The 13844-nt window shown below is 49.1% G+C and overlaps 3 protein-coding genes across 3 annotated transcripts in view; 1 reads left to right on the top strand and 2 right to left on the bottom strand.

Moving 5' to 3' along the window:
• Nucleotides 1–195, bottom strand: part of SNIP1 (Smad nuclear interacting protein 1) — an 8495-nt gene extending 8300 nt beyond the window's left edge. Inside the window, exon 1 of the mRNA XM_015572772.1 lies at nucleotides 1–195. Within this exon, the coding sequence (XP_015428258.1) occupies nucleotides 1–108 (108 nt within the window). The 5' untranslated portion in view covers nucleotides 109–195.
• A 795-nt stretch (nucleotides 196–990) lies between these two features.
• DNALI1 (dynein, axonemal, light intermediate chain 1) lies at nucleotides 991–9695 on the top strand. The gene is given in 7 exon segments (XM_006777276.2): nucleotides 991–1037; nucleotides 1039–1132; nucleotides 1622–1764; nucleotides 3826–3995; nucleotides 5041–5219; nucleotides 5533–5697; nucleotides 7996–9695. Coding segments are annotated over 7 exon segments (834 nt in total). The 3' UTR covers nucleotides 8032–9695.
• Nucleotides 9648–13844, bottom strand: part of GNL2 (guanine nucleotide binding protein-like 2 (nucleolar)) — a 22076-nt gene continuing 17879 nt past the window's right edge. Inside the window, exons 12-16 of the mRNA XM_006777277.2 lie at nucleotides 13527–13652; nucleotides 11585–12039; nucleotides 11154–11236; nucleotides 10491–10576; nucleotides 9648–9845 (exon numbers count right to left, since the gene is read on the bottom strand). Of these exons, the coding sequence (XP_006777340.1) occupies nucleotides 9693–9845; nucleotides 10491–10576; nucleotides 11154–11236; nucleotides 11585–12039; nucleotides 13527–13652 (903 nt within the window). The 3' untranslated portion in view covers nucleotides 9648–9692. The remainder of the gene's footprint in view (nucleotides 9846–10490; nucleotides 10577–11153; nucleotides 11237–11584; nucleotides 12040–13526; nucleotides 13653–13844) is intronic.

The raw sequence follows: 13844 nt of genomic DNA, 5'->3' as shown, positions 1-13844 counted from the left end.
CTCCTGCTTCACCACCACCGTCGCCGCCGCCGCCGCCGTCGCCACCGCGTCCTCGTCCCGGTGCCTGCGCCGGCTTCCCCGCTCCCGCTCGCTCTTCACCTCTTTCATGATGCGATGTCCGCGGAGCGCAGGGGAAACTCGGCCGTTGCGCTCCCCTCGTAGACAGGAAATGACGTGCCAGATCCCGGGACTTCCGCTCTTGGAGTACACGCTCTCCCAGAAACCCTCGCGATGCAGAGGCTAAACACGTGACGACCCCGTTGTGGGCGGGGCCGTCAGGACGCAGCTCGGGTGGCGGGAGTTTCAAGTTTCAAAAACCAACTCCTGGGAAAAAGCTATGCTCCAAGCTGTTGCCGCGTCATTAGTCCTTCCTAAACCCCGAGACAACCGAAACCTCAGCATCAGGCATTGTTTAGTCAACGGATGGATGTTATATCGCCATTTGCAATGCTATCTACAAACTCTATTATGACAAAAACAAAACCCAGACGTTAAGCGAAAGAAACAGGATACAAAGTTGTGCGCAAACTGTGCTTACATTTATGTTTGGAAATGCGAAGGCAAGAAGGGAGGAAATGCAATCATAGATAGTATACCGTGGGCAAACCATTACTATTTCTCCAATTGTTACGTTGTCTCTTCGCCACTTAATTAAAGACACTTGATTTTTAAAACCTGGGAACTCCAGAAGTCTTCCTCTAAGACTCCCGCTTTGCAGATGACAAAATCAGGAGTCAGAGAACGTGATCTGCCACCTCACTCAAATTGCGAGCTAAACGTGGCACAGGAATGCGAGCCCATTTTCCCTACTTCCAAGAGCAGAGGAGCGACCGGAGGAGCAGGAAGCCTGCCTGCCGAGCTAAGCAAGGAAGAACCTTACCCGGAAGCTGCGCCGAGAGAAACTCGCGCGATGCTGGCCCCGCCCAACTCCAAGGCCCCGCCCAACTCCAAAGCCCCGCCCAGGCCTGGAGGCTGGGAGGAGGGGTTTCCATGGTGACAGTAAACAAGGCCCTGACTTTGAGGGGCTATTGCTGGGCTACTCGCCGGCACCATGATCCCCCCCGCGGACTCTTTACTCAAGTATGACACCCCGGTGCTGGTGAGCCGGAATACGGAGAAACGGAGCCCCAAAGTAAGGATGAGTCTCAGGGAGTCAGGGGAGCCCGGAACTCCTATGGGGAAAGACAGATGCCTGCTTTGAAGATCCGGAGTCCCAAGAAACAGAGGCTGAAGCAACTGAGAGTAAAGAAAATTGGGATAGGGAAAGGAGGATAGGAGAGCGGAACCAGAAGCCCAGATGTTGGGCCACTCCAGAGGGTAAATTTAGGACGGGAAAAGAAGTCACAGGGAGGTGAATGAGATTCGCCGTTTTTCATGGTAGCCGGTGCAAGAATAGATCTGGTGGTGAAAGCAGAGGCCTGAGCACCCGGGCCAGAAACATCGGTTCAAGGAGATACAAGCGTTGGATTGGGGTGGGACCAGAGACTCTTGACCTCCTTTAGCTCTGAGACATAACTTCTGCTGAGAAGACAGATGGGGAAAGTGTGTGGGAGATCTGGAGCAAGGACCAGGTGCTTAGTATCAGAATCACCTCCTGCCCTAATGCGTCTCTTCCTCCCAGGCTCGGCCATTGAAAGTCAGCCCCCAGCAGCCTGGACCCTCAGGTCCAATCCCACCGCCAACCAAGACCAAGCTCTCAATTTCCTGTGTCCCAGATCCTACAAAGCAGGCAGAAGAAATCTTGAATGCTATCCTGCCACCAAGGTAAGAGAAAAAATAAAAATAAAAAAATAAGCAGGGTTAGTGGCTAGGAGAAGGCCCAGGCTTTTGCATCCCAGAACTTGGGAACATGGCAAGAGGCACGCTGTCTCTGTTCCTGGCTGATCTTTCCTCCCAGTGTCTCTGAGTTCCTAGCGCTTACAGATGGCTGGATCCTGGGAAGGTGGGGCTACCTTGTTCTCTATGTACCCTCATTTCCAGAGTGCTCATGGCTTTATTTCCCATCTATGTGCTGAGGCTCCCAAATGTGTATTTCCAGATCTGTACTCTCCTCTAAACTCCAGAGCCATATATTCTGCTACTGCTTTCCTACCTGCATGGAGATGTTAATAGGGCACTCAAGCCACCCCATCCACTTGGCTCAACATGTTCAACCCTAGCTGGGTTTCTCAGTGGTTAGAGCACTGGCCTGTGGACCAAAGGGTCTCGGGTTCAGTTTTTGGTAAGGGTATGTACCTCGTTTGCAGGTTTCCCAGCCCTGGTAGTGGCATGTGTGGGAGGCAACAAATCAATGTCTCTCACGTTGATGTTTCTCTCTTTCTCTCCTTCTTTCCCCACTTCCACTCTCTCTAGAAATCAATGGAAAAAATATCTTCGGGTGAGGATTTAAAAAAATACCCTCAACATGTCCAAACTCATAATTTCTTCCTTATCCCAACCTGCTCATCCTGTCTGCCCTTTCTATTAGGGGCTCAGGCCACCTCTCATCCCCCTTGGCCTTTCACATCACAGATGCTATCCTTTATTGATTTCTTTTGGCCCTACCTTGAAATCATATCCAAAATCTGTCCATTTTTCACCAGCTCTGCTTCCATCATCTTGTTTCTAGTCACTGTTTATCACCTGTACTACTGCCGTGGCCTCCCACTGCAAACCTGGCTTCCACTCTTTGCCCCTACAATCTATGCTCCACACAGCCCCCAAATCATAAGTCAGACCATGCCAGGCTTCTGCCAGAAACTCATGGCTTCCCATCTTATCAGACCAAAAACCACAGTCTTTTCAGTGGTCTGTGAGACCTGGCATGATCCCACCCTAACATACCCGTGATCTTATCTCCTGTCATTTTCTTTCTTGTTCACGGTGCTAATGCCACAGGGGCCACTGCTTGCTGTCTGGGAATCACTTCACTCTTCCACCTCAGGGCCTTGACAACTGCTATTCTTACTGCCAAGGATACTCTCCCCCGAATATTCACCTGGTTCCCATCCTTCCTTTACTCTGGTCTTGCTCAAATGCCATTTCTTCAAGGAGGACTTCCGTGAGAATCCTCATAAAAGAGCTCCTCCTCCCTCCATGACCCCCTTACTCTGTTCTTTCTTCTGCAGCCACACTTATCACTGGCTGATGTGCCTGTTCCACTATTTTTTATATAATCCGTTGACAGCAGTTTTTAAGGCTCTGATGAGACGAGAGCCTGCAATTTCCTCTCAGGTGGAAGTCAAAGAAAGGGGAGGGGTTGAGTTTCCTGCAGATTCCTTCCCACCATGGCATGGAAGTCCTCTCCCCCACGGTGATTCTGCCCATAGGCTCCCTCCTTGTGATCCTAGAACCTGGCCATGCCTCTGACCCAAGGTTCGCTATGAGGAGTTACATGGCTTTAAGAACGTCCCTACCCCGCACTGCACACATTCACCTCTTTCTGACTAGCACATGGTTTATGGTGCCCTGTGTCTCCCACCCTACAAGTCAGTGGGCAATTTCCACTGGGCCTTCTGTTCATATCAAGCAACAACCATACATTTGTCCTGGATACATTAGGAGGGAAAGATCTGGAACATGGGTGATGATTTCACAGAGGGCTGGAGGAGAGTGGAGCTTGCCCAGCCCTGAGGGAGGGGCCCTGTGGAGGCAGCTGAGTGTGTGTGGCTTTGGGACCACACACTCCCCAAGGAAGAAGGAAGAATGGGGGATCCTGATGGGTTGGTGACAGAGCTTCCCCTCACTCCTGCCCAGGCAGAGAGCTCAAAGGGCCATCTCTGCTCATGTCCTGAGGACTCTCTCTGGCGATGGGTTTCTCTCAGCCTGGCTGTGTCTGTGCCGCAGGGAGTGGGTGGAAGACACACAGCTATGGATCCAGCAGGTGTCCAGCACGCCCAGCACCCGGATGGATGTGGTGCACCTTCAGGAGCAGCTGGACCTGAAGCTGCAGCAGCGGCAGGCCCGGGAGACTGGTATCTGCCCTGTCCGCCGGGAGCTCTACTCACAGTGTTTTGGTGCGTGGCCAGGGGGAAGGGTGCACTACACTCTACTACCTCTTTCTCTTCCCCTCAGCACAGCCCCAAGCTCTGAGTATCCCTGAGCTGAAGCCCACCCCACCCTGAGATCATCTATGCCCCACTCCCTGTCTCCCCCTGGATCTGCTAAATGCACCCTCTTCTCCCTCCCAGCCCTGCCTCTCCCGCCCATCCCCCCACTTGCCGGTCAACCTGACAACTTGGTTCCTCACCTCTTAGCAGATATTGGAGTAAATGAGAACTTCCATTATAAATCTTTGTTTTCTTTCAAAGATTTCTATAAGAAGCATGTGTTAATTTTTTAATCAGAAAAAATAATGTGCTATATTTATATCCATCTATCAACATTCAGCCCTTGGTCCAGAAAGCACTTTGTAATTTGCTGTAAACAGACAGAAGGATTTAAGTTCTCCCTCCTCAAGTGCAGGTGTGAGTGGCTGTCCTCTGCCCAGTGTCACTGGCCCACATGGACTGGGACATGCAAACCACCTCCAAACCCTGAGGCAGCTGCAAGGGCTACAGGCTCCCTGCGGTCTGAGTGTGATGGTGGTTTGTCCCCCAGGACAGCATTTATGGAGGAGAGGGGTGGGCAAGCTGTAGTCTATGCTGTTTCCAGCCCCAAACCAGCCCAGCCAAGGAGACACATGGAATTTCCCAGCTGCTTTAAAGCAGCCACCATCTTCCAATTGAAAAGTCAGGTTTCTTTGAATAGTACCCAGTTCCTGGCTGAAGATGGAAGAGAGGGGCCTCATGCTGCAAGCAAACCTGGGGATCCTGTCTCCCTCTGCCCTGGGCTTGCCAACTGCCAAACTCCCAAGTGCCAAGTTCAGAGCAGTGGCTACATGGCAAGGCTCCTGGGACCACTGAAGGCCCCTCCCTGAGATCTATCTCCAAGTGAGAAGGGCATCTTCCCATAGGAAGGGTGGTTTGCAGTAGACAGGTGTATCCCCCCCGCCACACACACACACACACCCACACCCCCGCCTACCTTCTCTGACCTCTGTGTGTGTGTGTGCATTGGAAGATGAGCTGATTCGTGAGGTCACCATCAACTGTGCGGAGAGGGGGCTGCTGCTGCTGCGAGTCCGGGACGAGATCCGCATGACCATCGCTGCCTACCAGACCTTGTATGAGAGCAGCGTGGCGTTTGGCATGAGGAAGGCGCTGCAGGCTGAACAGGGGAAGTCAGACATGGAGAGGAAAGTGAGTGGGGTTTACACAAGCCTTTGGCCCTGGACTCCTCTGTCTCAGGGTCACATGGTTGTCATTCTGGCACTACAGGGTGGCCTCCTAGGGTGCTCTCCACCACCTCAGCGAGGACCCTTGGTTCAGAGTGTAAGGGGGCAGGGTTGTCCTTTTGGACGTGCTGTGTCAGGCACTGACCTCCCACTGGGTGGCAGTACAGACCCCGCAATGTCTTGGGTTGGACAGTGTGTTCCAGGGCCCCTCCACCAGGGCACTCAAGCCACCCCATCCACTGGGCGACGTCCCAGGATGACTGGGGTTCTGTCCTCAGATTACAGAGTTAGAAACAGAAAAGAGAGACTTGGAGAGGCAGGTCAACGAGCAGAAGGCCAAGTGTGAGGCCACGGAGAAGCGGGAGAGTGAGCGGCGACAGGTGGAGGAGAAGAAGCACAACGAGGAGATTCAGTTCCTGAAGCGGACGAACCAGCAGCTGAAGGTAATCATCGCACAGCCCCGGTGGGGGTGCGCGCCCACCCGCCCCCCAAGCCACAGACCCCGGTGGAGGTGCGCGCCCACCCGCCCCCCAAGCCACAGAGGCCAAGCATTTGGTTCTTTTTCCTACGGATACTATTGTAAAATCCTCACTGGAGGACATTTTTTTCCTTGATTTTTAGAGAATGCAGGGGGCGGGGGGGAGATATCTCACATGGACTCGTTGCCTCCCACATGCTCTGACCCAGGCTGGGGATAAAACCTACAACCCTTCAGTCCGAGGGCCAACACTAACCATTGACCTAAACCGCCCAGGGTCAGATGACGTTAAATACTATCTATATGCGCTACCCAGGAGTAAAGGAAGCTGACTTTTTGGGGAAGGAAAGGGGGTGAGTGAGGGCGATGAGGGTTCATTACCTGGATTCTCCATTCGTCTGGTTCTGGAGGGGGCTCTGTTCTTAACTCTGAATCCCCATGATCCCTCTGACTGGCTCTCCCGTGTTTTTTTCCCCTTGGAAAACAGTTGCCCATTCTTGGGAGGGGTGGATATGGCAAAAAGCAGAACTTCCCCCCAAAAGGCAGATGGTGATCTGGCCTTTCCTAGCGTGGGCGGAGTTCTCAGTGCTTTCCCACCTGCCGTCAGTCCCCGCCTAGACCCTGCATTTGGGGCAGGCAGAGAAGGCCTTTGAGACGGAAAAACCATTGCAAACCAGGATGTGTGGTCAGAGGAACTCGTGTTTTCCCTCAAAGCCCTCTTGCAGGTGTATACTTTTATCCAGCTGAGCTGGAGGGAAGGGAAGGAGGGGGGCTGGTGAAGAAAAGGGCTGAGCAGGGGCCAGGCCTCTGAAACTCCAGGCTGTCTGGTCCAAAAGTTCTCAAAGACTGGATTCCAGCCCTGGCCAGTGTGGCGCAGTTGGTTGGAGTATCATCCCATACACTGAAAGGTTGTGGGTTCGATCCCTGGTGAGAGCATATGGGAAGGCAACCGATCAATGTTTCTCTCTCACATCAGAGTTTCTCTCTTTCCCCTCTCTAAAATGAAGAATGTCCTTAAGTGAGGATTTTTTTAAAAAAGGTTGGATTCCAGACCAGCATTATTCTCATCACAGATGATTGGGCCCATGCCAGATCTACCGAATCAGAAACTTTGGGGTTGGGGGGGTCCAACAATCTGTTCTAACAAGGTCTCCAAGTGATTCTGATGTTTGCTAAAGTTCGAGAACCACTGTTCGAGATATAGGGCCTACTGACATTTAGTGGCTGTCTCCCATGGCCCTTGCCCAGAAGGGGGCCCCTGAATTTTTCCCCCTGTCCACCCTAGTCTCATAGAAAACTTACGTTCTTGGGATTGGTAGGCTTGTTGGCACTACAAACCAAGACAGGCACTTGAGATAAAGGGCTTGTATTAGTGGCTAGGGCTGGTGCAGGATGACACAGATTTTCTTGTTGCTGAGTTTAACGACAAAAAAGCTACAAACGTTTACTGCCAGATGTGCATGTTTACTTAGCAGCCTCTGAAGCTGCCTCCCTTATCTGCCACCCTCCTTTACCTTAAACCCAAGTTCCTCAGTGCCTCTATAATACTGGCAGCAAGAGCAAAACAGAGCACCTTGGCATCTTTCTAACATTAACAAGCAACGCTGTAATCCCCAGGGTGAGGGACTCTTTAGAAGTGAGTTATTTTTATTGGCTCAAACTGCACTGCAAATAAAGCAGTGTTTGCAGTCCCCAGGATAGACCTACTTAAAGATCTGTCCACACACCATGATAGTAAATTATCTACTGGCTGCCAGAGGAGCAGAGCAAATAACTCCCAAGTGTCTTCGGCTCTACATGCAAGACAGACAGCTCCCTACTCACTGGTAGCAATTTTCTCTAATTGGGTGTCAAGTTGTCTCAGTGGCTGAAAATTTGCTGTTTCCCAAACCTCTTGTCCCAGCACAGAGCTCCCAGGATCCCAAAGTTTAACTTAGCAGACATATTCAGGCCTGAAATCTGAGCCATGAAAAACCACTATTTCAACAACTTTGATTCAATTTCCTTTTCAATGCTTTATATTATGCACTGAGCCATTATTGTATGGAAACCAGGACTGCTCTCGTTTCTCCTAATGTAGCAAGACAGTATGCCAAGCCAGAAACCAGCTAATCTAGAAAATATGGAGCTGGGAATGAAGCAGGGAGGGGTTTTTGGAGTGGCAGCATTGGGATTATCCTTCCCAGAGACTTTTATCACCTCTCAGCTATTTGTGTTAGGCTGCAAGTTTTAAATATTAATGGAGTTTGTTTTTGCTTTGCAGGCCCAACTGGAAGGCATTATTGCACCAAAGAAGTGATAATTTCCATATGGGTCCCACAAACACTACTACCCCATCATAAGCCCTTTGTAATAAAAAGCTAGTTTCCTAAATGAACAAGCCATACGCTCCCCTGATCACCACCTACATATTTGTTAGAAGTCACAGCATTGACCCAGTGTCATGAAACACCTAAGTCTGGCAGCCAGGCTCCTGGTTGGGCAATGGAAGATGGTGAGGCCCAGGCAGTCCATCTCTGGCCAGCCTTGGGATTTGCCAACTCAAATAGTAAGACTGAGCATCCACCCCTTTCCGCTGCATCCCTCTTTGGTGAGGCAACTGCTTTCTCATCACTAATCCTAGCAAGACAGCTGGTTCCACCCCATTCCTGGTCCAGTTCATCTTGTACCTGAACTTGGGCTCCTCTGGCCTCAATCTTTCCCTTATTTGATGTCTTTTCACCATCCCGGCTCCAACACAGTTCTAGTAACTCCTTTTGAAGGATAGATTTATACTCTATCTGATCCCCGCTTGTCAACTGGACCCCTTCCTTAGTTTGACTGCCTAGGTGAGGAGGCAGTGGGAGAGTCAAACCCATGACTTTTAAGTAAATGTTTCCTGGAAAGAACTGTGTCCATGGTGAACTGCTTGTACCTCAGCTCTTCCCCCAAAACCTTTTTGTTCATATTCTTCTGCTGAAAATCAAACCCTGGCCCTACACCCCTCTAAGTAGCTAAATTTAGTTAACAATGGGAGAGGCGTCCAAATCTACCTGCAGTCCTAATTATTGTCGGGCTATGGCCTGCGGGCAACTGCATTTTACTGTTCCTCCCAAGTTAAACTCAAAGTTTGGACGCGCAGGACTCTTTTGGCTTCGTAGACCCAGACTACATAAGCGACAGTGGGCTAGGGCAGCAAGCTGCGTGACTTCAGCACCCCCTCAGCTGGAATGTTTCAGTGCTCCATGTTCCCCTGGAGATGTGAGGGCCCTCCCAGTGGAGCCTGATCTGCCACCATCCTGGTAGGGTTTCCAGACTCACTGACAAACTGCAGACCAAGAGCTACCTTCACCTTCCAAGTCAAACACCCGCATTTGACTCTCAAATTCGAAGGCACAGCTTCCCCTTGTCCAGGGTCCTGAGGAGTTCTAAGGCTCCCTCTGCTCTGCATGCTGTCATTTTCATGGGAAAGAATGCCACTCACTGAGATGTCCTAGTGCCACGCCTCCTTAACAGTATAGCACGGATATCCCAGCCGGACCCACCAACCAGACGCAGTGAGGGACGAGAGAAGCTGCGGCAGCCTTGTCTTCATATTTTGAAGCCCAGGCCATGCCCACTACATTCTTGAAATTTTGTTCTTACTGTTCTGTTCCAACAGCTTCCGTTCCATAATGCTAACTGCTGGGACAGAAGAAACACCACCCTTCCCATTCTATAGATATCATCCTTGTTTCTGTCAGACATTCACGTGACAGAGCTTCTCTCTGGAGGAACCACAGGGCTGATCCATGTCGGAAATGCCAATGGACTCCATCGCTGAAATTCTTGGGGTCGGGGGCTGGCACTGGTGAATGGTTTCAGCTGTCAAACCTCAGAACAAATGCACAGTGGCCTTAGAAATGCCAGCGGGGCAGGAAGGAATTGAACACAGTCTCTAATGCGTATTTTTGTATAATTTAATAAACAGCTTTTAAAATGTTACTGCTTATGCTTGAATTTTTTGTGTTTGCGCTTCTGTCCCTCTGAGTCATTGGTCTTCTTTTTGTTCCTGTTCCTATTTTTCACGTTGTGTGTTTCATAGTAGCGGACACCAACTTTTCTGGATTGTTGCTTCCGTGCTGCTCGCCTCCGCTGTTAAAAACGGCAAAACAAAAAAGGCAAACCATTCAAACTCTGAAAATCACAAAACAGGCCCCCGTTTCTTTGTGCTCCACCCCCGTGCCACCTCCACAGCTACCAGAAGCAGTCGGTGCTAAGGAGGGAGGGTCCATCTCCCAGGCCAAGTCTGTGCTTCCACTGTGATTTGTGACAAGTCCAAGTTACAGACTCAATTGGCCCAGCCCTCATCCAATGTTTAGATCCATTCTACTGCACTCCTGACATGTGGTCCCCTGGTCAAAGGCCAAACATTTCCAACAAGCTCTCCACCTCCTAAGAGGGCCCGTTCCAGCTCTGAAGAGCCCAGTTACAAAGCTAACTTCACAGGGAACAAAGATCCGTCTGCCTAGTAACAGCTCTGCTCATTGTGTGTCATTTCCCTGGGGCCACATAAAACCAACTGATGCTTCCAGATGATAGGCTATACTTGAGAACAAGACCTTCATCCACTGGGCCAACTCCTGATCCTATTTAACTGTCTTCAACTCCGTCACTTGGGAGTGGGGTTCCGTGAACTCCACTCTAGGTTACTAGTTTCAGAAAGAGCGCACGGTAAGAACGAGGCTCCTCCTCTCTACCTTCTATACCTGGGTGATGCTTAAGGTAAAAAACACGTACTTCCTTAGATGTCAGCGTCTTTTGAGATTTATTTGGATGTTCCTCTTCCCTCTGTGCCTTCCTCTTCTTGCCCTTTTTGGCAGGTGCTAGAAACATCGAATACACACACAAAAAAGGAAACAGGAATTTTCTATTCAAAATATTCCTATGAATCCTAAGATGGGAAGGAACTTGATACGCTGGAAGAAGGAAAAAGGTCAGAGTGAATGGAGCATGGCGAACAAAGTGCAGAGCAAAGCAGGATGAGAAGAGGAGGGCATCGGGCCAGGAGGGACCCCACAGGCCATGGCAAGGTGTGTATTTATGTCATGAAAACACACTCTTCTTGATTTAGAAGCTGGTAGTCCAATGGAGTAAAAACTAAATGCATAAACCACCCTTCCCACCACAAAAAATAAAATCTGTCTGCAGATCCACCCTTAAACTGTAAGGCTAATAATGTACCCTGTTGAAGAGGGTTTCCTGAATTACCAATTTAATCCTAAGAAATGTGCAGAATAAAAAGTGGATAATTCTATTTGTATTACAGATTGTGGAACCACGGTAATTTGCCAGATGTAAATAATTGTGTAGACATGATGGTACAAGAGATAACTTAAAGATTTAGCTTGGATTTCCTGAAGATGCCAATCACATCTAAATGATTTAATAATTTAACTCTACCTGTATCTTCCACATCTTCTTCAGCTGTTGTTTCTTGCTCTTCCCATTTTGCAAAAACCATTTCACTGAGTCCCTTGGATATTCTGAAACAGAAAAGCAAAATGATGAAGCTGTCGGACATTCCTCTGCACTGCCCAGGCCACATGCTGACTTGAGACAGCCTTACAGGTTAAGACAACCCACTCCTGTTCAGTTACCACCACTGGCAGGTAGAAGGCAACACTCCACAGTTTCACAGCTCCCTGAGCAATTCTAAAAAACAAGGAAGCTGCTCATATTTTAAGGAGCTGAATTTTGAAAATCTAACAACACTTTTTAAAACTGTGGGCAATACCCCCTAACCCCCCATCCCATAAATGTATCACTCTAGTGCTCGCAGCAAGCTTCTTGGAAGGAAAAGAGCAGACTGCAATTCGTTGAGATGAAAATACCTGACTGCTGAGAACTTTTTCGCTTTGGCTTTGTTTAAAAACCTCTGATATTTAGCGATCTTTTCATCCAGGGCTTTAATCACTGCCTTGGTGTCATTTTCCTGGTGTTCTTCCCGGGACTCTGGGGAATACTCTTCCTCCTCGTCCCCCTGTTGCGCCTGTTCCTCCTCCTCCTCCTCCTCTGCAGAGCTCTCTAGCTCCTCTTCCATATCTGACATCTCCAAAGGAACCAGGTCATCCCCAGAAAACTCAGGCACGACGTTGATTTTGCCGAAGTTCTGCCGAACCCGCGCAAGGATCTGCTGCATCTCTGAGCTGGCGTCACAGGGACTGTTCACTCCTTTTTCCTTCTCGAGGACAGATTCTGACTCTTCACCTATAGTTTCTGTGATGTCCTCTTCTGGGTTGTTCCTGGTTGTTTCAGTGGCAGCTTCCAAAGATGATGAGGATGGAAGCTATTCAGGCCCAAGGGTAAAAGTGGGGGAGAGAAATCAGAAAAGAAAAATGGAATTTCTGAATTTATACCTTGTTCTCAAATGAGTAGTCCTCTTCTTAGGACTAAGGGGGAGTGTTGAGAACGCCCAAATATGCGACATATCATTATCTATTTTACGCCAATGTGCAGTAAACTCAGAACCCAGCATTAAAGATCAAAGAATGATATTTGCAGTTCCAGAGGAAGGACCCACTGTAACAGTATTTAATCATTACAACCAAACACCTTCTTACTGCTGGGTAAGATTCCCTACAACTTCCCAGAGGATTGTAAGGAATGGGTGTTGTGGAGATAAGCAGCATTCGTTTAGGAAGTAACCAGTGCTAAGGAGAGGCACTGGGGAGACATCTGAAAGGAAGGTAGGTATAAGGTGAGTTCAGAAGGAGCACGAACATGAAAATGATGAGCCTGTTTCAGATAACGATGTAAAGAGAAGAATGTACCAGACTTTATACTGATGCTTCTCAGATGCAATATTTTATTCTTGTAACTGAAACTCACAGAACTTAAGTGATTTTTCAAAAAAAGTGCCAAATAGTTCAGAAATCTATAAAATCCAGGAAATTTTATAAAATGTATATATATTTATGTACATTTTTCTAGCGAAGTGATTTTTAACTTTTGGATTCTCAAGGGGGTTTCTGCCACCACAAAGCTGGTTCTAATGAATGTCAGTTAAAGAAATGAGTCTTGGCTATGCCTCTGTTCCCTAAGCGTAGGAAAAGACGCAAGTACCAGAAGAGCACTTACATTTAATAAGCCCTCTTTTTTCAAGGCCCTAAAGACTAGTGTTTAAATTTGGTCTTCTAGCCCGGCCGGGGTGGCTCAGGGGCTGAGCACTGACTTATGAACCAGAAGGTCACAGTTCGATTCCTGGTCAGGGCACATGCCCGAGTTGTGGGCATAATCCCCAGTAGGGGGCGTACAGGAGGCAGGTGGTCAATTATTCTCTCTCATCATTGATGTTTCTATCTCTCTCCCTCTTCCTTCCTCTCTGAAATCAACAATATATTTTTATTTTATTTATTTTTTAAATATTTTTTTATTGATTTTTTACAGAGAGGAAGGGAGAGGAATAAAGAGTTAGAAACATCGATGAGAGAGAAACATCGATCAGCTCCTCCTGCACACCCACTACTGGGGATGTGCCTGCAACCAAGGTACATGCCCTTAACCGGAATTGAACCCGGGACCCTTGAGTCCACAGGCTGACGCTCTATCCACTGAGCCAAACCAGGCAGGGCAAGACAATATATTTTTTAAATTGGTTTTCTGCCATGCACCTTTCTGGTTTCCAAATGTCACCCACTGCAAAGTCATGGTGATGGCATTCTGGACTGGGAGACACTGCAATTGAAATACCTAGCTGGTAAAAGGGGGCAATCAAGACACCACACCTAGGCCAGTCACCATGCTTTCCAAGAGGTGGGCCCACCTTGTCCTTACCTGGGGGGCTGTAGGGAGCTCTTCAGGGGGTTCTGCATTGGGTGGCTTGACAAAGAAAGGAATGCGGCCCCTCTGCCAGTCATTGAGAACCATCTTGCCCACAGTCTGCAAGTCAGGCTCGCCGCCCTAAAACATCACAGAAAGACTCCCAATTAAATTGAAGACCAAAACCAGCACCCAGTTTGGAGGCACATCAGCAGTTGCTCATCACCACCATCTACTTGCCACCAGGTTTCATGCTGCTCACACCTCCCCGACAAAGGACGGGCCAGACCACATCACAGCTGCCTGCAGATGTCCCCATCTGAAACCTCACAA

This window comes from Myotis davidii, unplaced genomic scaffold, assembly GCF_000327345.1.
Source record: "Myotis davidii unplaced genomic scaffold, ASM32734v1 scaffold88, whole genome shotgun sequence".
Lineage (NCBI taxonomy): Eukaryota > Metazoa > Chordata > Mammalia > Chiroptera > Vespertilionidae > Myotis > Myotis davidii.
Note: the sequence above shows the minus strand (reverse complement) of the source record. Positions and strands in the feature narration are given on the sequence as shown.